The sequence below is a fragment of the Tasmannia lanceolata genome, unplaced genomic scaffold, assembly GCF_043159265.1.
Source record: "Tasmannia lanceolata isolate RefF3 unplaced genomic scaffold, GAP_Taslan_0.1 ptg000024l, whole genome shotgun sequence".
In the NCBI taxonomy this organism is placed as follows: domain Eukaryota; kingdom Viridiplantae; phylum Streptophyta; class Magnoliopsida; order Canellales; family Winteraceae; genus Tasmannia; species Tasmannia lanceolata.
In genome coordinates this window covers 10,085,486-10,109,975 of record NW_027518701.1, presented here as the reverse complement: position 1 = coordinate 10,109,975, position 24,490 = coordinate 10,085,486, and the positions used below count along the sequence as shown (strand labels likewise).

The 24,490-nt window shown below is 39.3% G+C and overlaps 1 protein-coding gene and 1 long non-coding RNA gene across 2 annotated transcripts; one reads left to right on the top strand and one right to left on the bottom strand.

The window, feature by feature from the left end:
* Nucleotides 1–2,686: 2,686 nt before the first annotated feature.
* On the bottom strand, nucleotides 2,687–5,419 carry LOC143857336 (uncharacterized). The gene is made up of 2 exons (XM_077367764.1): nucleotides 3,788–5,419; nucleotides 2,687–3,668 (listed from the first exon to the last, which is right to left on the bottom strand). Exon 1 carries the CDS (start codon nucleotides 5,187–5,189, stop codon nucleotides 4,119–4,121), a length of 1,071 nt encoding a protein of 356 aa, XP_077223879.1. The 5' UTR covers nucleotides 5,190–5,419; the 3' UTR covers nucleotides 2,687–3,668; nucleotides 3,788–4,118.
* Nucleotides 5,420–14,163: 8,744 nt separating this feature from the next.
* Nucleotides 14,164–19,154, top strand: LOC143857345 (uncharacterized). Its single transcript, XR_013238627.1, has 3 exons — nucleotides 14,164–14,377; nucleotides 17,605–17,671; nucleotides 18,465–19,154. It is a non-coding gene; the product is annotated as an uncharacterized LOC143857345 (long non-coding RNA).
* Nucleotides 19,155–24,490: the final 5,336 nt, after the last annotated feature.

The window sequence follows — 24,490 nt, the reverse complement described above, 5'->3', positions numbered from 1 at the left end:
TTCATCGTAATAATTATGCCACTATATATCAAATCAAATAAAGTCATTTCAGGCATGCTCCTTGTGTTAACTACCCCACCTTATGAAAACACTAGTTAGAACACTATTCAGGAGGTAGGTAAGTTGACAAATTTTTATAGGGAAATGTTATCAGCACTACTGGTATTTTGATGATTTCATTCCTCACTTTATTAAAAGTAAGGTATGGCACGCACCATAGGATGATCCAAACCGTCCATTAGATGGGCCACAACCTAAATAGGGTGTACCTCAAACATTATTTCCATAGGTTGATCCTAACCCTCTGATCTACAGAAATATTTTTTTGGGCACAACCTATTTAGGCCGTGGCCCATCTAATGGACGGTTTGGATCCTATGGCGCCGGCCATTCCATACTTTTAATAAAGTGAGGAGTGCGATCATCAAGATCATCAAATACAGTAGTGCTGATAAGTGATAACATTTCCCTTTTTATATTGCTACTTTGTATTTTTTTTTATTATTAAAAATGTAGAGAATTTTACATAAAGGGACATGCCCTTGCAGCCATGATTTATTATTATTATTTTTTTTAATATAAATTTGTTTCTCAAGTGGTGAGAGAGGAGTAGGGCAGGTGGTAGTAGGATAGAATCGAGAGGGCGCGAACAGGCAAAGCATGAGAAGCAGCTAAAAAAGGAAAAAACAATCATATTTTGGGTGGAGTATTTTTTGTTTCCTCGTGTTCTCGCTTTTCTTACCCTCTCCTCACTGATTTCCTCTCGTATTTGTCCATCTCCCATCTTCCCTCACCATTGGGTAAGGTAATATTCAAGGAGTAAAGGAATTCAAGGTAGCCAACACATGCCCTAAGAAACTGATTTTCTAATTAGTGTTACTTCAACTTGCTATAATAACTAGCCCTGTATGCTTTATAGTTTTATTGACAGTATTCTATTGACAATCACCAGGACCACTAGAAAACTTACTTAAAGTACCATTGCATGTGGAACATGTAGAACTAAGTTTAGTACGACATGGGATATATCAAACTACCTATAATCCCAGTATATTCGCGATTGAGGTACACACCTACCAATACAAGGTGGAAGAGATTTAGATGCCATAAAACATGTGAAAATTAGATTTTGTTTCTCTTAATTAAGAGTTGAATTTTCTTTATCTGCTCATTTGTTTAATGACATATTGCAAGTAAAAATCATGTTTAGTCCATAAATAAGCATATTGTCAATGGAGCTCATGAAGAACACAATATTTTATGATCTCAAATCAATTTTTATTTCATATATAAATCAAATCAATATTTTGTTTTTATATATATATATATATATATATATATATATATATATATATATATGAGAAAACGGTTCCTACACATATGTGTAGAGAGTTCTCTACACACTAGTTTAAAATACAGTGGGGGCCCACATTGTTTGGGTGATCCAAGCCATCCATTTTAAAGGCCCTCACATAGATAGGGTGTCTACAAAAAATCAGATCCATAGGATCATCCCAACCCTACGATTTGTGGAGGTAAAATGGATGTCTTTAAACCTTCACAAATTAGTCCATTTTTTGCCTCCACAGTTCGAATTGTTAGGATGATCCTATGGATCTGATTTTTTGTGGACACCTTATCTATGTGAGGGCCTTAAAAATGAATGGTTTGGATCACCCAAATAATGTGGGCCCCTCTGTATTTTAAGCTAGTGTGTAGATAACTTATCTACACATATGTGTAGGAACCGTTCTCTCTATATATATATATATATATATATATATATATATATATATATATATATATATATACATATGAGAAAACGGTTCCTACACATATGTGTAGATAAGTTATCTACACACTAGCTTAAAATACAGTGGGGGCCACATTATTTGGGTGATCCAAACCATTCATTTTTAAGGCCCTCACATAGATAGGATGTCCACAAAAAATCAGATCCATAGGATCATCCTAACCATTCGAACTGTGGAGGCAAAAAATGGACTAATTTGTAAAGGTTTAAAGACATGCATTTTACCTCCACAAATCGTAGGGTTGGGATGATCCTTTGGATCTGATTTTTTGTAAACACCCTATCTATGTGAGGGCCTTTAAAATGGATGGCTTGGATCACCCAAACAATGTGGGCCCCCACTGTATTTTAAGCTAGTGTGTAGAGAACTCTCTACACATATGTGTAGGAACTGTTTTCTCTCTCTCTATATATATATATATTTGATTTGTTTACCCAAGTAGTTTCTTTTAAGTGTATTTCGTGTTACACCTACTAGAACATGCTCTCCATATTCTCTTTTTTACTACCTCTTCAAGCCTAAACGCTTGGTTATATTCATGCATGTTTTTATGAGTTGATTGTGGGCAAATCTTCACACACATCCACAAGCTTGCAGTGCGCGACACACACATAAAATGAAGTTGACAGAACAAAGAGGAGAGGACCGTGACTTTCTTCTAATTAAGAAATCAACGTGCGTAATGGAGGCTTATTTGAATGAATCACAAGATGGAGGATTGAGCTTTTCTTATAGAAGAACCCTACGTGCCTCTTGCTCTTCATGGCCTTTGATGCCTTGCAGATATTCAAAAAGATAGAAATGAGAAGAAGAAGAAGAAAGAGAAGAGAGATTAGAAAGACTTTTCAAGAAAATTCATTTGATATCCTCCTCCCTAATTTTTCAGTTACATTTATAGAGTTGTAATCTTGAATTCAACACCTAACTAACCCCAGTTACAACAGAATGCTAACTACTAACTACAGTTCTAACTGTCTTTAACTCTGACTCTGTTTCTTGACTCAGACCTGTATCATTGCCACCCCCATTAAAACCCACCTTGTCCTCAAGGTGTAGAGATGGAAATAAAAGGTGAAACTTATCAACATCCTTCCATGAAGCTTCTTCCAATGGCAAATGTTTCCACTGAACTAACCATTGCTTGGCCCAATTTCCTTGTCGTAGAATCTGCCGTTCACTGACAATTGCTAATGGTTCAATGATAGGTTGATTAGCAATGCTAGTCAAAGGTAAGTCAAGCGGCACTACAGCTGAATTTGGATCTCCATGATAAGGTTTCAAGACAGATATGTGATTGACAGACCAATTCAGTAAATCGTTGGGCTGATGTTGTAATTTGCTCATCATAGCTTGCGAATGACTATCTAGCGCCAACTCTTGTCTGAGTGTCTCCTGATAGGAATCAATGGCAAATTGTTCAGAAGAATTTGTTGTTGATGTAGGCAGCAGCATAAAACACGACGATAAACCCCCATTATCAGCCAATTTGTGTAACTGTGTAGGTGAAATAAAATCTGATTGGTACTCTTGAATGCCTTGCAATTGAATTGTTTTTCCTTGCCACATAAAGTTCATGGTTAACGAAGTATAATCCGTGGTAACTGGACCCAAAGTTTGTAACCATTGAACTCCCAAGATTACATCAGCATCTTGAAGAGAAATGACAAACAAGTCTGTGACGAAGGAATGATTTTGGAGCTCGATTTGGATGTTGGAGCACATGCCCTGGCACATCAAAAAGTCCCCATTCCCTACATGAACTTTAAAATGAGGTGACTGAGTAATAGGAAGCCCCAAGAATTTTGCTACTCTTTCTTGTATGAAATTGTGGGTACTGCCCCCATCAACCAGTACCTGAATTTTATGATTTGTAATAAATCCTTCAAGTCAGTGTTCTTGACATAGTGAGACCCATCAAAGCATGAAAACTAATGATAGGATTTGATGGGGTATGAAAAACAAAAACTAATTACCTGTCGACATGTGGCCCCAGAAGGGCCCACCACAAATCCAGCATCGGCCCAGGGGCAATCCGGTAATTACCTAAGAGTAGGTAAACCTAAACCCACAAAAGGGCCGACACCTGTCCTCGGGTAGGTAATCCAACCACCCCAGGTCTCCCTCTATAAAAGGCCTCTCAAGGCTCAAAGCAAGAGGTAATAACTTCTAAGCTACCACTTTGAAATTTTTGGCTCTGCACTCCTGCTCATACTGACTTGAGTGTCGAAGGGCCCGTCTGGAGCAACGACTCCGGGTTGGTCTTCTGACCTCGTACGCTCTTGTGCAGGACTCAGTTCCTTCACTTCAGCTCCTCAGGTCCTCCAGCTCAGCTCTTACGTCACTGCCGTATCTGTTACCGATTTTAGGCCTAACAGGATTATCCAAATTTTCTAAGTGCTCTGTAACTGGCAAGTCAGAATCCAAAATTTCGTCTCCTTCGTTGGGACCTTCCAAGAGAAACATAGATACTTGATTCTTACACTTATGGCCTGGATGAAACCGTTCTTCACAAGTAAAACAGAGGCCCTTTTCTCTTCGTTGCTGCATTTCAGCAAAAGATAGTCTCTTGTTTGGAATTGTTTGGGATGTGGGATTGGAATTTGAAGTCGAAGGTTTGAAGGCTGATAAATTGGTTGAAAAATTTTGGGGATTTTGCTGAGTAGAAAAATTTGGACTAGGGCCAAGAATAGAAGATTGAGTACCAATTTTTGAAGTCCATTGGCGATTCATCAGACGAGATTCTGCAATTTTATCTTCTTGTAATCGTGCAAGACCGATAGCTTGATGTAACCCATATGGCTGATGAGCTATTACCTCTCGTCTGATCTCTGGTTTGAGTCCAGAGACAAAACGACTCTTCAAGAAATGATCAGAGAGACCATAAACTTTGGTTGACAATTCCTCAAATTGTGCCTGATAATCAAGAACAGAACCTTCTTGCTGAAGTTTAGATAATGCACCTTGCGGATCGTCATAAGGAGAAGGACCAAATCGAAATTTCAGCGCGGCCTCAAATTCTTTCCAAGAACGTAATTGGTTGCTGTTGGACATCCATTGAAACCAGCTAGCCGCAGATCCCTCCATGTGAAAAGAAACCATCAGCAGTTTCTGATTCTCTGGGGTTTGATGAAAAGAAAAGAATTGAGCCACTTTGAACAACCAGGCAGTTGGATCTCCCGCACTGAATCTTGGAAAATCTAGTTTAAGGTGTTTAGAAAAAGGAATGGGAAGAGCAGCAGAATGCAACTCTTCTTGGCTAGAAAAAGAATTGGAAGTGAATTGTGTAGGTTGGGTTTTGCTTGATTCAAAATCAGTAGATAGTTTATCTAACTTTTGTTGCATTGGAAGAAGAAGGGCCATGAAATCCTCTCTCATTTGTTTCTACATAGCAGTCATTTGAGCAGAGATTTTATCAATTGTAACATCAGTTTGAGAAATCTGTCGAGCTCGAGTTCCATCCGCCATGATCAGAAAACAATGAAAGCACCAAATGATGCCTTGCAGATATTCAAAAAGATAGAAATGAGAAGAAGAAGAAGAAAGAGAAGAGAGATTAGAAAGACTTTTCAAGAAAATTCATTTGATATCCTCCTCCCTAATTTTTCAGTTACATTTATAGAGTTGTAATCTTGAATTCAACAGCTAACTAACCCCAGTTACAACAGAATGCTAACTACTAACTACAGTTCTAACTGTCTTTAACTCTGACTCTGTTTCTTGACTCAGACCTGTAACAGCCTTCCACAAGATGGAGGAATGAGCTTTTCTTATAGAAGAACCCTACGTGCCTCTTGCTCTTAATGGCCTTCCACTGTGGCTTTTCTCATGCCCTCACACCACCTCACACCATTTCAATCTAACGGTTAAAATAACTGTTCATTCGCCTACAGGTGGAGAGTTTGAAGGCCAGTAACCTCGCACTCCAGCCATTGTTGGGTTCAATAAAAGGATTTTATAATCCAAGATTGTAAACTCTTGAATTTTCTAAAACCTGGAATTTTCAAACTAGAACAAATCCAAGATTTTACAATGATTTTATAAAATCCATGTATTGAAACGGCCCCGATTGTCTAGAGAGTGAGCCAAAATAGAGTTGATGGGACCCATCAATATCAGATGAGCCATTACCATAAAATTTCACCAATTAGGTGATTGTAACCGGAGAAGATGAGAGAGCACCGCTTAAGATGGTTTGGACATATCCAACGCAGGCCTTTGGATGCTCTGGTGAGAAGAGGCGACTCGTACGAAATTGAGGGAGTAAAAAGAGGTAGGGGTAGACGGAAAACAACATGAGTGGAAACAGTGAGGAAAGACTTGATAGCTAGGAACATAACGGATAACATGACCTTGGATAGGATAGAATGGAAGAAAATGATCCACGTAGAAGAACCCAACTAGAGCTAGGATTAGAGCTTGATAGATTCCTTTCAAATTCTTCATGAATTTTTTCTAAAGGATTAATTTAGCCGATCCCAACTAATTTGGACAAAGTCTTTGTTGAGTTGAGTTGAGTTGAGTTGAGTAGGTGACCGTAACCATGAGATAAAATAATTAATGGAGGGCTCATAGCAAACTGTTGACTAATGACCCACACTGAATAAAGTCCTCTGATCGAACGGCTATATGATTGTTTTTGTAGTATAATTTTTGTGCCGTGAATCATTGATAAGCTTACCAATGGAATGGCCCAAATTACGTTTGAGTATCAAAGTCTCCACATTTGGTGAGCATGAGTCATCTGATCCGATGGCCAGGATTATTAGATTGATACGATTTCTGTCTCATCAACAACAAACCCCAGGATCAGTGGATAAAGTAGGCCCCACCGTCATGCAGTTGGTGGCCAGAGCAAAAATGGCACGTGCTAAATGTGAGTGAGAGTGAGAGTGAGAGAGAGAGAGAGACGTTATCGTCTGCGACAGTGGCACCGGGGTAAATTTCTCCCTCTCTTCATTTTCTCTTTCTTTCTCAGAAAACCCTAAAAATGAAAAACAAACAAAAAAATGTGCTAGGAATTTTATTTTCATTCCTTCAATACACGCCATTAAAACTCATAATTGTTTGTTCGATCCATAGCAAAAAAGGGTATATGTGGACTAGTATATTTTTTTTGTACATTTTAATTTGATTTTACTGTCTTGTGTGAATTGGAATGAATTTTGTCTGTAAAACAATGACTGGGAAGAACTCAACATCAGTGAAAGGATTGCAATTGGAATGGGAGTGATGTAGTTGTGATTGAAGCTCAAAATTGAAAAGTAATGGAGGGTTAAACACACACCTGTGCTGCCCATCTGCCTCAACTCAACTCCTGTGCACATAAAGGATACAGATTGTGTATGCAAGTCTGACATTTGAATATTCTCATCTCAGTGTAAAGTTTGGAGAAGGGTTTATCTTTTCAGTGACGAACATCGGAATTTCTGGTGGTTAATCCACACACAGTGTGTATATTTTAGTATATGTAGAAAAGAAAAACATGTAGAAGTACATCTACCACAGCTATAGTCTTCCATGTTTATTCTGCATTTTTGTTTCTTTCTAACCACATCCATTGAAATTCACTGTATTAACGCATCATTAGCTATAATCCAATAGCATAGATCTACGAGCAATCAGCATCATATCTTTTTGTCAGCAGTCTCTCTATAAAAAATATAGAGCATTGAAGTAGATTTGGTGTAAGCTGTAACTTTCTTGAGGCTTGGGAGCAGATGTCTCCCCTGTAAAATCTTCTGTGTTTTTTTTTTCTTCCAATAAAATGTTCCTTCCAATTGATTAATGAAAAATTTGCGTATTTTCCAAATGGGTGGGCTTTTCACTTTGGACGTTATTGTGTGGGGTTGTGGAGAGTAGTGCAAAGGGGGTTTCAAACTTAAATTCAAAACAAAACAAAACCAAGCACTTAATAAAAGACAATAGACACTGGGATATGAAGTTATCTCAAAGAGAGAACAACAAACTACAAAGAAAAAGGCAAAACTATTTGCATAGATTTCACAATTAGTCAAAAGCTAAAAAAAAAAAAAAAAGGGTGTCTGACATCACGGGAATAGACTCTTTTCACCTCCAAATCCCCTTCCCTCATAGGCACAAACATCCTGGACCTTTTTCTATTCACTTTTCTATCTTCAAAACATTTCTAAAGTTGTCCTATTAAACAAGCTAGGGTTCTTTTAGAACAAAAAATTTATACTTTCAAACAGACCTAACCCAAATCTCTTATAAAATTATACCTTTTAAGGGGTTGAGCCTCCAGCTCAATTGGTAAAGACTACGTTCTTCAACCATGAGGTCGGAGGTTCAATCCCAGCTTATCTACCCAAAAAATAAAAATAATTGTAACTTCCATCGTAACCTAAACTCAACCTTCAAATTTCAAATTAACCCTCTCAAGTCAATGTAGAAACTCTAGGATGCCGTTTGGATATGCGGATTTTAGAATCCAAGTTTTTAGTTTGAAAACAATGTAAAAGAGGGTTCATGATCAAGCTGTTGTATGCTGTGCTGACAGCGTTTCTTGGATTTTAAGTGAGAAATTCAGGTTTTAAAAATCTCTCCTGCATCCTAAGATTTCTAAAACCTGGAAATATAGGAGGATCTGCTACTCTCTTGCTGACGGAAAGAAGGGCGAGAAGTCAAAAACGAGTTAAAAATGATGGCTGGTCCAGTTCTTCTCTTGTCTCTTAGCTACAATTTTGAAGAAATCTCGGATTCTAAAATCCGCGTATCCAAACGGCCCCTATAAGCTTCAAACAGTTCTGCCTTTTCCAAAACAGGGACTTTCTAAACCCAAAGCCTCCATACATATACTTCATAAAAATTCTTGTTCAAGTACTTTCCAAAAAAAGTATACCATCTTTTTGATAGTTTATTGCATCATTATGAACAACATGTTGAAAATCTTTTGCTTCTTTGAGAAATCCATTAAAAGACTTTGGTTCTTACTGTTGAAACCAAACATAACCCAAAATTTTTTCAATGGGGTTGCTTTGATACAGCCTTTACTCTCTTTCATGGATTCATCAATGCCTTCATTACAAATTGTCGCATCAAAATTTTCTTGTAAATCATCATGTTCATGGTAATGTTCAGCACAATCGAATGCCCCATAAAACTTGGAATCATTCACATTCTCTAACAGATGCTCTTCGTAGTCCAGATCCTGAATTCCTCTCTCACTTTTTCATAACCTTCTTCATCCTCTACAACATGCTGGATGAAGTCGAACCACTCTTCGCCTTTCCTTTTGGTCTATTGAGTTGGGTTTCCCAAAACCTCTTCATGCAATTTTTAACCAAAGCAAATCCCATTTCCCCCTCCTGGTTGGATTTATGCTCGAGTTGCACCTTAAACACCATTCGGTTGGTTAGTGGAGTTCTCTAAAGAATTGTCGATCTCTGTGGTCCCAACCAATCCTATGTGTGACAGTTGACTTTTGTACATTAACTTGATCCATTTATCTTATCATGGTCTCTACTTGTCTTGTTAGGGCATTAATTTGAAACACTGATTGATATTCCTTCGACTTCCATCAAAATGTCCACAACAATGATTTCTCATAACCACACAAATCCCAGGATCAACCTTTCTATATACCAATTATGGTGCTAGGGAAATAAAATAACAACCACAAAATTTGAAATTAAATTCTACTTGAAACAAAACTACGCACATAATAAAAGTAAATATGAGGACTAGGATACCAAGCTGTCTAAAGCGAAATAAACAAAGGAAAAGACAAAGCTATTTGGGTAAGATTCAATTATATAACTAATTAACAACTTCCCCATTAGAGTGTCGTACTTACATCATATAAATTGATTCTTTTCACTTCCAAAACATTTTCCTTTCTAGACACAAACATTCCGGACCTTTCATATTTATTTTCCAACATAAAAAACTTCTAAATAAACTAGAATTTTTTTTCAATGATAAACTAGAATTCTTTTATAACAATGAAAGAAACTTTCCAAGGAAAACTAACCAAAATCTCCTCCCAAAATACGACTTTCTGTCCTCAACATTTTTTAACATAAATCAGCCCTACTTCTACCTTCCTACTTCAACTTAAATCTCCTCCAATCAAAATAGAAATTCTAAACCTTCCCATCTTCCCAAAATATGGACCTTCTTAGGCCCAATAAAAGATTTTTTTTTGAATGATGAAGGATTTATTAAGAAAGAAAAGGGGAGGACCCTACGGCCGAGATGGTCAATACAAGAGAAGGAAGAAAGGGAATATAACATCTATACAACAGAAAATCATAGCCGTCAAGGAGGGAGAAAATTAAAAATCTCCAAACTATCCCTACCAACTCCTGACCAAGCTAATCTGTCAGCATCACTATTAGCCTACCTTCTTACGTATTGGAAAGAGATGGGAGATCAAGTCACTCTGGATCTCCCCAATAAAAGAATTGAGTATTTATGAATTTGACCTGCATTAGTTATGTTGCATCTTTAATCTATGTTAGCATATTTTTTGTTTGTTCTTTTTTCTTTGTACAAAATTTCATTATATGTTGAAGATTTAGCTAAACTGCCATGAGAGCATCTCATATTCCATGCAGTATGTTAAATGTGGCTTTGCTGTAGATAATTTCCCTACCTCTGTGTTTCCTTGTGTGGTTGAGAGACCCATGCTACACTATGAAGAAACACTGGTGGAACAGTGGCTAAAGGTGAGTCTTTCATAAAATCATGTCACTTATTGCTATCTATTGGAAAAAAAACAAGCTGCTTAAATTTAGTTATGGAATAGCTATAATTTAGTGACAGATTAATACAATAAGCAATCCGGTACTCTCTGTGATTGTTTTTGTTCCTTGAGATGTAGCATAAAATAAATTACTGATGCTGAATTGTTGTTCGTCTTTAACATTAAGGATATAGTTGTAGGAGAAGCGTGTGCAAACCTACGGCATCAGCTGGTTATATCTTACCCTTTTAACAATGGTATCGTACTGAACTGGGAAGACATGGGCTATATCTGGGACCATGCATTTTTTAATGAGTTAAAAGTACTCCTTCAATGCTTCTGACAATGTCTCAATTTTGTTATTTCAATTTTTTCTTTCCTTAATAACATTTTCTCCTGCCATTGTCTTTCAACAGATAGACCCAACAGAATGTAAGATTTTACTCACAGGCCTGCCTCTCAATGTTTAAAAAAGCCGTGAAAAAATGGTGGGTGATCTCCCATGGATTGCTAATAAATTCCTTTACGAGGCTGACCTTCAGCTACTGCTGTCCGATAATGCTCTGTTAACCCATTTGTGTTTTCCCATCTTCGTTTTCTCTTAGGGCACGTTTGGCTACCATGAATGTTTTTTTCATGATAAACTAGTATCTCCTAGTGGTGAGAGAGGGGTAGGGTGGGTGAAGTGGCTAATGTTAAAGTATAAAAGATAAATAACGCCTTTCTCTAACGGCTTAAGCTTTTGGAGAAGTTGGTAAGTTAACATGGTATCAGAGCCAAAGGTCTCAAGTTCAAACCTCCCGGATAGCAAAACTTCACATGTGATGGTCGGCCCAAAGTGGGACCACATGTGCCATGTGTTTGCCAAGTGGGCCACAAGTGTGGGGGAGTGTTAAAGTATATAAGATAAATAACGCCTTTCTCCAACAGCTTAAGCTTTTGGAGAAGTTGGTAAGTTAACAGCTAAAAATCAGGAAACAGGAAACATGAAACTAGTGTCTCCAAGTTGTGAGAAGTGGCTGAAAATCAGGAAGCAAAAAACTAGTGATGTAGATTGTAGGCCCAATAAGAGGCATATTTACCCATTAGGATTTATTTCCATGTTATTTAGTTTCTAGGATTTTATTTCCATGTTATTTTTAGGGATTTTATTTTCCATGGAATTTTAGTTCCATTGCCTATATATAGGCTTCATTGTATTAGGAATCATAGCTTTTGATGAAAAAAGATTGATTGGCTTCTCCCCTCTACAGGTTTCTTCTCCTCCTCTATTCCTCTCTTCTAGTTTTAATTCTTTCTTCTTCTCTTCTAATTCTTCTCTTCGTCTTCTTCTTCTAATTTTCTTCCCAGCCCTACATCAAATTTGGTATCAGAGCGAAAGATCCAAGCCTCCTTTCACCTTCTATTTCCAGCCCTTATTTGCCTCCAAATTGCGGAAGATCAGTCTTGAAAATCCTTTCCAGGTATGCCATCCTTTTTCCTTCCAATATTCCATACAATATTTTCATCCAACACCATCTCCAAACCAAAATCAGATTTTCAACCCCTTAACCAGACCCTAAAACCTATTCTCAGGTTCCCTAAAAGCTATCCGATCCAACACTACACCATTAACCCACCCTTGCAGCACATCCACCAAACCCTAACCCTTCCCTTTGCTGATTTTTGTACCCATAAATTACAACCAAGAGTTACAACTGTCCCTAACCCCAAAACCCATCTCCTTGTCACCTTGAACCCATCTTAAACGCAAAACCCCAAGCCTTAGTTTAACCCAAAACCCTAGTTATTAGGCCTGAGATTCCAGCCCAAACCTTTTTATTTTTTTGCCGAATACCATCACAATCAGTCCCTAAAATCTAACCATCACAATCAATCTCCATCTTCACCAGCTTTACAAGCCAACTGAACCCTCTTCCCAAACTAACCCTAACCCTTAATCTCATCCCTTTCTTACCTTGAAACTGTCATCCCTCTCCTACCTTGAAACACCAAACCCTTATCCCTTAACCGCATCTACACCACCCCATTCAAACAGCATCATCAAAACCCATTTTACCCCATTCAAACAGCACCATCTGTTCCCTTCCACCATTTTTCTGGCAAGAAGCCAACTAGAAGAAGCCTTTACACATAGCAATCGGCCCCTCAGCCCCCTCCTATGATATGTGCTTATGTTTATGGGTAGTTTTAATGTAATAGTTATGTAGTCGTGGGTATGTAGTTTAGGATTGTGGGGTTAGTTTTTTGTGATGTGTCTTGTTAGTGGGTAAATGGGCTTGTGATGTGGCATTCCTTCTTGCTTGTATTTATGTAGTAGCAATTCTATGAAATGGGAAGAAGATAATTTTACAGCAAAGGAGACTTTGTTTAGGAGAGTCATGGTTCCTCTCAAATTGAGCCATTAGGAGGTCTGGTTGCCTCGAATCAACCTCCCTTCCATTCTCTTTTTCTATTTTCTGTTTGTTTATTTCCGTTACGGCAATTAGGGACGTAAGAAGTGGTATCAGAGCTATTGATCTTGCGCCATGGCCGCATCTTTGGAGTTTTGGGAATCTATACGTGAAGATCTGTAAGAGATTAAAGCAAATGGTTTTGAAAATGATGGAAGGACATCAATGATTTATGGAAGGTTTGAAGAAAATCAGCATAGCGTTCGAGGAAATACGCCAAGATGAAAGAAGGTTGAAGCTGGAAGATTTTGATGTTCGGACAGAGAAAAAAGCGGCAATTGATGATCATGAAAAATCATATTTCTTCTCTACTTTGATCACAACAGATTTCTAAAGTGAGATTCGAAAGATCACAATCATTATCTTTGAAGGACATGAAGTCCTAATGTCAATTTTGATGTTCAACAAAATTGTGTCTCCATAGGATTTGGGACCCCGGTGGATTAAATTATTTTTTCCAACAAATCAACCTTGAGGACAAGGTTGTTTCTAAGGGGGGTGGAATGATATGTGCTTATGTTTGTGGGTACTTTTAATGTAATAGTTATGTAGTTGTGGGTATGTAGTTTAGGATTGTGGGGTTAGTTATTTGTGATGTGTCTTGTTAGTAGGTAAATGGGCTTGTGATGTGGCATACCTTCTTGCTTGTATTTATGTAGTAGCAATTCTATGAAATGGGAAGAAGATAAATTTATAGCAAAGGAGACTTTGTTTAGGTGAGTCATGGTTCCTCTCGAATTGAGCCATGAGGAGGTCCGGTTGCCTCGAATCAACCTCTCCCCCTCTCTTTTTCTATTTTCCGTTTGTTTATTCCTGTTATGGCAATTGGGCACGTAACATCCTAGCGCACCAACTTCACGGCACAATCTAGCTCACCGGCCGAAACCATCCCTGTTTCTGCGAAGATCAGTTGAAGCACATCCAAAATTGCATAATCTCTGAGATTTTTTTAGTTTCTTTCCCAAAATCATCGAAGGAGTCTCCTTGCCTTATACAATAAAGGCAACATTCTAATTTGCTTGAAGGATAAGTAAGAAGGTCGGTCACGTGAGGCTTCCACAAGTAATTGACCTGCATAGCAGGTTACATAACTTGCCTAGTAGGTTTCATGCAAGTTGCAATTAAGAGGAAGCTTGCACCGTAAGGCATTGCATAATAGTGTGTTTCTCATGTGGTATAGCCGTATAGGTAAGAGATTAGTATGATAAAGAAAGGAAGGCCATTATCATTTCGTGTGGGACCCATGACCACTGTACCTTTTTATCCAACTTGCAGAACGTACTAAAATTTGGAGCACAGTAACTTTGGTAAGTTACAGCTAACCAGTGTGAAAATCGGCTGCTTTTCCCTATGCTTGAAGAAGCAGAAGAAGCAGAGGAAAGAAGATCTTCAACATAGACCACAAGGTACGCAAATTCTCGAGCACTATTATGCTTTTTGTAATTGTAGCCTTCATGAACCACAAAGATCACACTATATTACTTATTTCTTGCTTGAAAGCGAAAGGGTTTACTTTTTTTCTGTACTGAAGTTCATGAAATATCTCTTCTCTTTGGAATATAGCACTCACTTACGACAGAATACAGACGCCACTGTTGCGAGGCGAGGGAGCAAGATGGGGAATACGAATATGAAACTAGGATTGGATATGACAGGTTTCCCTGGAAAAAGGGGATTTGCTTCCGGTTATTGGATGAAAGAAGAGGAGCAAGTCGTCCTTTAACTCCCTGCAGGCTAGTGAAGTGAGCTCTTCTGTTTAAGGTTCGAAATGGTGAATTGAGGTAGACTGTCCTAGCTTTAAAACACGAAAAGTCTTTCGGATTCAAGCGATGTACCAAAAGACCGGTACCTCTTCAACCAAGGCCTTGTCACGAGCTGGGATCAAATCAGCGCCTGCGCTGCTCAACACTCTACACTTCTAAGTAGCTTGTTGCTTCAAAGAAGCAACAAGCTACCTTAGCATCTTCCATTCATTCCGTTGTTGTTGGTAGCTTGACCATCTTCCGTGAGTTGATTCCCCCATTTCTCTGTGGGTCTATTATAAAATCATTAGTTACCTAATCAAATAAGATAAATCCTCACCCCCCCCCCCCATTTTTTACCTTGGCAACCTGTCTTACTTATTCTTTTAAAAATGATTTTCAAGCCCCTTGACACCCCTTTCTTTAATCTTTAACCAATTTGAACCCCCCTCTTTTCTCCTAGGACACCCCCCTTCAGTAATTTAATCTGCAAAACAGATTCACTCGAATATGTTACTCCAGAGAATTGTTGCCGGATGGTTTTTTCCTAATGTTTAGGGACTTCTCACCCTCATCTCAGTCTGCCCTCTCAAATCTCTCTCCTTCCACCCGTCCTACCCCTCTCTCACCACTTAGGCCATGTTTGGCAGCCAGGAATTTTTTAAATGATAACTTAGTGTCTCCAAGTTGTGAGAGAGGGGTAGGACGGGTGGGAGATGGAGAGAGTTTTGAGAGGGCACGATTGATATGAGGGTGAGAAGTGGCTAAAAATCAGGAAAAAGGTCAATCCTATTTTTAGTAGAGTTTTTTGTTTCCTGATTTTAGCCACTTCTCACCACTTGAGACATTAGTTTCCTAATTTTTAGCCACTTCACCACCTAGAGACACTAGTTTATCATTAAAAAAGATTCATAGTAGCCAAACTTGCCCTTAGAGACACTAATTTATCATGAAAAGAAATTTCTGGTTGCTAGACATGGCCTTGGAGGATTTTTTTCCATAAATTTGGTTGTGGCTATTCTTTAATATTTTTATTTATCACATAAAGAAATAAAAGAAAAAATCCATTGTCTTGGTGTTGTACTTTAATGTTCTTATGTGTTTCTTTTATTTCACCTAGTTGATCTTGTGCACCATAAAAAGGGCAGCCTAGTGCATGAGGCTCCCTTCAATGCGGGGTCTGGGGAGGGCTAGCTGTACGTAGCCTTACCCCTGCTTTGCAGAGAGGCTGTTTCCGTGACTCGAACCCGTGGCCACCAGGTCACAATGGAGCAACCTTACCGTTGCGCCAAGGCTCGCCCTCTTGTGCACCATATTTTGCTAATTTCACTAGCTGTAGTTCATAGTGGACGATAAAGTCAGAAACCCGACAATATTCTGAACATTGTCTCTAGCCATAATGTTTTCTTGAAACAGAAACATAATTCTTAATGTTAGTTTCATATGTATAAAAAATGGTTTGGGCGGACAAAGTTTGCTTATAATTATAGTTCTAATATAAACAATACATAGTTGTTTATTATGTAGAAAAGGTCATTTTCATCCTTTCAATAACATTTGGTCATGAACACGGAGAACTTTACTAAATGGAAACTTTTAGAGTGTGGTCTAGTATCATATTCGGGTGTAGATGACGACTACACATCCACGCATTAGATGCCACCTGATAAGAGAATTGTATATCATGATCTATGGAAAACAGATCAACCATAAAAAAGTGCACAAAAGAAAGCCTCTCCGTAAGCCGGTGAGCCATGTCTGTAATAATGGGAAATCACCCCCAACCATGGGCTTAAATTTTTTAACCATGAGTTTGAGTTTATTTTTTTTTGGATCTGGGTTTTCAGATTTGATGCCAGCTAAGTAGTTCTGGATCAGATATCTACATTTTCATTTGGGATTTTGTATTTTCATAATGTGAGAGATCGTCACATTTTATATTTTTCCCATGGGTAGGAGCCACTGCCAATTTCCAAATTGGTATTGTTTTTAGACTATTTGAATACCAGTTTAATGACTCAGTAATAGAGGACGTTGGTCTTAGAACTCTTTCATACAGACGCTTGCATTAATTGTAGCTTTTGAATTGCAGAGCTTTTCCTTTTCTTCATTGCTGAAAATACCAAATTTTGAGATTACTTTTATAGTTGGATCTCCTTCCAACTTGGTTTAAATTGATTGTAAATGGGTGAGCATTATTTGGGAAAATGTTAAGGTTTCCTTTTTGAACTTTCATCTAATAAAAAGACATTTTTGCATTGCTCATTTGATACTCTGATAGTTTCTATCTGCCATTGGGAATAGTCTCAACTGTTCAAGATTGATTGTGTAATCTTCTGCTTGTCTTCAAATTTATTTGTCCGTGTGATCTCTTGTGCAATGATTCTAATCACACCAGCTCTAAATCTGTTCTTCTAAATCATGTGAATTCACCATATGGTTCTCAGTTCTACATAGGGATCCACACACACATAAACCTTTTGATTATTAGATGCTTTGGTTTAGAAAGAATGTATTTTTACTTCCTATTGCCACTTATACTTCCACACTTGATCCTGACTCCTACTGCTTCACGTATCACGGCGCACCACTTGGGAATGGTTCTCTTTCCTACCTTTTTTTGTGTTGAGAGAGAGAGGGAGGGAGGGAGGGAGGGAGGGAGGGAGGGTGGGGGAGCGGGGAAGGTAATATATGATATACTACTTTTTGTGACTCTGCTACCTTACAACTGTGCACAAATTATCTTATTTGGGGTAAAGATTTCTTCGCTTCCACATGCCCTTCATCTGTCCCCTTATATGCTGATTTTCTGAATTGTGTAAAGCAGGCACTATATTGTGCCTTACTTTTGGGATTGTACTGATGGGTAGTGATACTGTCATCTAGTGCAGGTAATATGACGTTAGTCTTCAAAAAGAAGTGCAAACATGCAGATAAGAAGCATCAGTACGTTCTAATGTAAGAGCAGTAGCAAAGGAGAATATTCATGAACCTATATAATAAATTTGTTTGAAGTTGTACTTTTATGGCATAAAAGTTTACATCTTGAGTCCCTAGACATGGCAATTGTTTTACAATGTTGATGGAGGATTGCTAATACTTGTAAGGAGCAGAATTTTTCTTTTTCTCATGTTATTTGTCGTAACGAATTAGTGAATGTGTTAGTCAAGAGTGGTCGGTGTGTGTCGTTGTTCTCTCATGCAAAAGTCAGCTGCGAAGTGGCTTTCTGCGAAATTGCCTAGCAAATCCCTCATAATTATAGTTACATTAGGAAACTATGAGCATAGTTGGATACCAATCGGAAATTAATCTAATTTGCAAATGGGACAGTGAATCATTTGGAAGATATTAATCATATAATTTGGTAATAGATATACAACAATGACATCAGTTATTTGAATTCTAATATTATATGTAAATTTGATTGTTTACATTAGGGATTTGGTAGGCAATTTAGTGGAGAGCCATTTCACGGCTCAGTTTTGCAGGAGAGAACAGCCACATAGGCTCACTTTTTAGCAGAGTTTGTCTTATTCATTTAATTCATTTGAGTTGATTGTTCTCTTCTGCAAAAGTGAGACGCAAAATGGCTTTTCGCAATCCAATACATATATGATTATAAGGAAATAATTTTTACGGAGTATCTAAAGAGGCTCTAAATCTCCTTCGCATATTTACATATATTACTGCAGTTACATTATTACTCATTTGCTCTAATTGTCTCTCATAATTCTTTTTCTTCTTTTCTTAGATTCCAATCCGATCAATAGCAAGAAGATACACATGAACAGTGACATGGATAAGTGGTCCGAACTTCCAAATGAGCTCTTAGCGATGGTCTTGGATCTTCTATCTCTCATCGATCATATCCGGGTTGGTGTTGTGTGCTCATCCTGGTGTCAGGCCACCAAGGAAAATCGCCACTCATTGGACTTTCAAGACAAACTTCCACTTATGATGCTCCCTGATAAAGAGCGTACTGAAACTCGTAGCTTTTATAGTATTACTAAAAATAAGGTTTATGATATTCAATTACCAGAATTTCATGGAAAATGGTGTTGTGTGTCTTCCAAGGGATGGGTGGTCACAGTAGCTGAGATCGCTAACGTTCATCTATTAAATCCATCTATTAAATCCCTTCACAAGTACCCAAATTCAGCTTCCCTCACTTCATAAATTTCCATACAACCAACATAGTACTAATCCTGAAGTACTAAGGAACTACAGGTAATCGTCAAGACTCTTTTATTGGCAAATTCTATTTCAACACTAGACTATGTTGTTACCATTGTCACTAATTGGTTGAAATTGTCCTATTTGGGTCCCTCCATATTTTTGTAAGTTAATTCCATTTAATTATGATTAGCTTAATCTTTATTCTTAGTTTGCTAAGTAGTTTTTTTTATCATAATGTAACCATAGGTATACTGGATTCTTTTAATAATTTTGTGAGCCAATTGTTAAAGTAGCTTATTTCATTTTTCTAAATGGGTTTTGCTAACGAGTGCCCTAACTTAGGAGTCTCAAACAACATGAAAATTGATTGTAAAATTTCTTTTCCAAAGCACCTTAACTAGCAAAACCCTTTCTAAATAGGGATTAGGTAGGCAATTTCGCCGTTGACTATTGCAAGAGATAACAGCCACCTCATATGAATTAAATGAATCTGGAACTTTTCTTTCATGAAAACATCAAAGTTGGTCGTAATTTTAGAACTTTGTGAATTTTAGTCAATTCATGTGAAAAACACATAAAAATCACATTTCTTTAATAAAATTTCTAACTGTACTTTCAATTTTGTAGATATAGATTTAATAAGAAATGCCAAGGCCTCTCCGAATTTGAGTTAATTCATGTAATGTATTATTTGTAGGGTGTATGAAATTGTCCAATGACCATTAAAATTGATGAGTTGTGATTGAGGTTTTTGTAAGTTGCATTCTAGATTTTTGCTTTTTTTCTAATAATGTATTATTTGTAGGGTGTATGAATTGTCCTTTTTGTTTTGAATTTTGAGAATTGATTTTGATCCCGGACTCAAAATTACGTTTAGGCCATGTTTGGCAACGTTGAAAAAATATTCTATGGAATATTTGTGGGGCCAACTGTGGGAGATTGGTGGGAGAGGGGCAAACTTGAGAGGTGGGAGTGAGCGAAGAAAACAAAATACCAATTTCAAGTAGGTATTATTTTTTGCACTCACTCCCAAGAACTCAACTTTGTATTAAAATTGGTAGTGTTCTCTTCTCACTCCAACCTCTCAAGTTTGCCCCTCTCCCACCTATCGCTCACAATTGGCCCCAAGATTATTGCATGGTTACCAAACATGGCCTTAATTTTGAGTCTCAAAATGTAAAACAAACTGAGCCTTGATATGCCCCTAGCACCTGGACAAATGCAATGTAGTGCACGCTAAACAATTTTTTTGTTTGAACAACCATTATTCGTTAAGGACACCAGCAACGTACACATAACCGACCACCATGTGTTTGATTATGATTTGCCCAAAGATCGATGATGACCTAGATCACCATCATTAAAGTATTATTAGGAGAAATTTGGATATGGGTTTTGCTAAGGAGTGTGTGCATTGGAAATTTAATTTTGCAATCATTTTACACATCCTTTTAGAGTTTCACACATATATTGAGGTTTTATTATCAAAACATGTGTTAAATTAAGTTTCCAATGCACCGTAACATGCACTCGTTAGGTAAACCCTTAGCTAAACCATGTAGTTATTAATGAAATCTAACTTAGATATTAGCGAAGGGTTTTGCTAACTAGTGCTCTAAGGCACTAATTAAGCATCATTTTTAATTGCTTTTGGGAAAATGAATTTACACAGATTGTCTAAAAATGCGTGACTATTTATTTATTAAAAAAATTATAAATCTTGGAATTAATTTTTATGGCACCAAAGTGAGATATCCATTCAATGCTAAACCAAGAACAAGATTATCAACTCTCAGATCATGTTTCTACCAAATAAGAAATGCTAATGTTTTGGTCCTGATGGGGATGAAAATAACCACCCAATCAGAGAGTTCCACGTATGAAAGAACCCTCAGATGCAAAAAGGGCAAAAAGGTAATTCCCCGTACTCAACAAAAGACCCCTATAAGAAGCAGTATTTGCAGCTCAATGCCACCTGCTCAAGGGCAGTATGGTAATCAAACCATAAAGAAAATTACGAATTAGCCCTAGCACACCCAACCACTATAAACAGGGGTAAAACATGAAAGGTAAAGGACACGATTCCCAAAAAAATTACTATTCCATTTGGGTTTTCTTTATCCGTTGTGGTCACTGACTTAAGTATCGAAGGGTCTTCGCGGAGGATCCCCTCCGCGTTGGTCTTTAACCGTTCTCTCGTGTGTGTAGGACAAAGGAGCGAGGACAGATCGAGGCAGTCCATCCGCTCTTCATCTCCAGCTCAGCCATAACCAAATTTTGACCGCAACAGATTGGCGCCATCCGTGGGACTCGAGCATAAAAGTTTCTAAGGGTCCAAAAATGGCAGGAGCTCGGAGATGTGCACACTCTAGCTCTGCTAGGGGGGGCACGGTCCAATCCAGGGTGCAGAAACACCAGGCAACGTGCAGCATCTCAGATCGTCATACCTCCAGAAGACGACCGATCTGAACAGCTACCAGTTTGATCTCCACCACCACCCCAACGGCAGAGCAATTCAATACTTTGGTCCAACAAATGAAGACCTTAGCAGATCAATACCGAAGCCTGGCCGAGAACTTCGCCGCTCAACCAAGGCCGGAAAACAGACTTCAGCAATCGCATAGGATATCTAACACGCGGGCAGAGGAACCCAGGCGAAGAAATCGCCGCTCTCCTACGCCAGAGCGCCGACACAGAAGATCAGCGTGCTCCACAACCTCTGCGCATGCAAGAAGAAGTGAAAGGCAGCGGTCGAGGTCCGCGGAACGCCACCCTTGTGAAGAAGCACATTCCCAAGGACAAGATCATCAGAACCATTATCCTCAAAGAAGCCCAAACAGCTAATCAGGGTCGACCTCAGATAAGCTCCGCGCGAATCCTCTAAGGAAAAATGAGAAAGATCACGACCGAACCAACAACGTGGATCGAAAGCTAGAAGAGTTCGATCATCGTCTAAAGGGCCTCGTTAAAGAGTCCTCCTCCGAATACAGGAGGCCCTTCAGTAACAAACCACCGTTCACCGAGGAAGTTCTGCATGCCGTGGCATCGCCGGGGTTCAAAATGCCACAACTACCACAGTACGATGGCACAACAGACCCAGTGGACCACCTTGAAACCTTCAAAACGATGATGTTGATATACTGCGTGTCTGAAGACTTCATGTGCAGGGCTTACCCAGTGACATTGGTCGGAGCGGTCCGAGACTGGTACTCAGGCCTCAGGCCAAGCTCAATCAGATCCTCTGAAGAATTCGGAGACCAACTGGTCAAGCATTTCCTCAGTAGCTGACGAACTCAAAAGTGACAGTCAAGCAACATACAGGAGAATCATTAAAAGACTTCATCGCCAGATTCAATCGAGAAGCTTTGCAAATACCGAACCTGGATCCGTCAACAGCCATGAACGCCCTACTCTCAGGAGTGAAGTCTGCAGATTTTAGAATGTCCATTGCTAAAAAAGCTCCTACCTCCCTTGTAGATCTCCTCACTCGGGCTGAGAAGTATATAACGGCCGAAGAGACACTGTCCGAGCTTAACTGCATTCCTGAAGCTGATAATAACATTAAGCGCAAAGTTCGGGAGGAGGAGAGGAGTACGTCAACCCCGAACCAAAGGAGCCGCAAGGAGGACAAAAGTCAAAGAGACGAAAGCCCCAAGAAGAAGGAAGTCAGGTACACCCCTCTCAACGCGCCGAGGAGCCAGATACTCATGGCCATCAGGGACGAGCGATACCTCAAATGGCCTGATAAGCTGCTGACCAAAGGAAGCAAAAGAGATAAAGCGAGATACTGCTGGTATCACCTGGACCACAGGCACGACACTGGCGAATGCCGTCATCTCAAAGAAAAAATCGAGAACCTGATAAAGAGATGACACCTCAGAGACTTTGTGAAAATGAAAGATCGTCCAGTGGAGAGAGAACCATCTGACAAGACCCCGGAGCACTTGAGCCCAGAGCAGTCGAATCTCGGGAGCATAGAAGCCCCACGAGAGAAAGCTGTCCCCCTCGTCCTGCTGGGGTCATCAACACGATCATGGGTGGCCTAACGGCGGGAGGAACCTCGGCTTCGAGACAGAAAGCATATGCCAAACAAATCAGCTCGGCCCACGTCCCTAGCAAGAGGCCGAAGACAGACCAGATCATATCCTTCTCGGACACAGATCTCGAAGGAGTTCTAATGCCTCACAACGATGCGATGGTAATAGATATGATAATATCTGACCTCCTGGTGAAGAAAGTGTTAGTCGATAACGGAAGCTTAGCTGACATCTTGTACTATCATGCGTTCAAACAAATGGGCATTCCAGAAGATCGACTAAAGCCCTTCGACTCCCATTTATATGGTTTTTCGGGGAACATCATACCAGTCGAAGGTTCTGTAGAACTCCCTGTTTGGATCGGTAGCGCCCCTCGCCATATCTTTGCAATGATAGAGTTCCTAGTGGTCAAGGCCCAATCCGCTTACAATGCGATCTTGGGAAGACCCGGGCAAAACCTGCTTAGAGCCATCATTTCAACCTACCACCAGAGGATGAAGTTTAACACCCTCGAGGGCATCGGGGAAGTCAGAGGAAACCAGATTGAATCTCAAGAGTGCTACGCAACGCTCCTGAGGGGAAAACCTGCGGCTGAGTCACTCCCAATTGAGATGTTCGATCTGAGAGATGAGGCCCAAGTAATGAGGAACGAGTCAGTCGAAGACTTGGAGAACATTCTGCTCTTTGAAAGCAGAGACGGAGAGAAGGTCGTTAGAGTCGGATCCTCGCTTCCAGGCAACCTCAAGACGAACCTGATCAAGTTTTTAAGACAGAATTCGAATGTGTTCGCTTGGTCACCGGCAGACATGCCCGGAATTGATCCAAAATTGAGCGTCCATAGGCTCAATGTCGACCCTACCAGCAAGCCAGTGAAGCAAAGAAGAAGAAGTTTCGCACCGGAGAAGCAGAAAGCTATAAGGGAGGAAATCGAGAAATTACTTCAAGCCGAATTCATCGAAGAAATACACTACTTGACTGGCTGGCCAACGTCGTCATGGTCAAAAAGTCTAACGGGAGGTGGAGGATCTGCATCGAGTTTACCAACTTGAACGAAGCATGCCCCAAGGACAGCTACCCACTCCCGAAGATCCATCAGCTCATTGATGCCATATCAGGACATGAATTACTCAGCTTCATGGATGCATTCTCAGGATACAATCAAATCTGAATGTACGAAGAGGACATCCCCAAAACGACGTTTATCACGGACCAGGGCTTGTACTACTATAAAGTCATGCCTTTCGGTTTGAAAAATGCTGGGGTGACGTACCAGAGGCTAGTCAACTAGTTGTTCAGAAAGCAGATCGGACGTAATATTGAGGTGTATGTGGAAGACATGCTCGTCAAGAGCCTTCGAATCGACCAGCACGTCATCGATTTGGAAGAATCATTCAAAGTATTGAGGCAAAACAATATGAAGTTAAATCCAACCAAGTGCGCTTTCAAAGTGAAGGCAGGAAAATTCTTAGGATTCATGGTTAGCCAGAGAGGCATTGAGGCAAACGTGGAGAAGATACAGGCCGTGCTGGAGATGAGCTCTCCAACTACAATCAGAGAAATCCAA

Bases quoted from the DNA above. Each gene is read 5' to 3' on its own strand.
- LOC143857336 (XM_077367764.1), bottom strand. From the start codon at position 5,189: ATGAGAGAGGATTTCATGGCCCTTCTTCTTCCAATGCAACAAAAGTTA.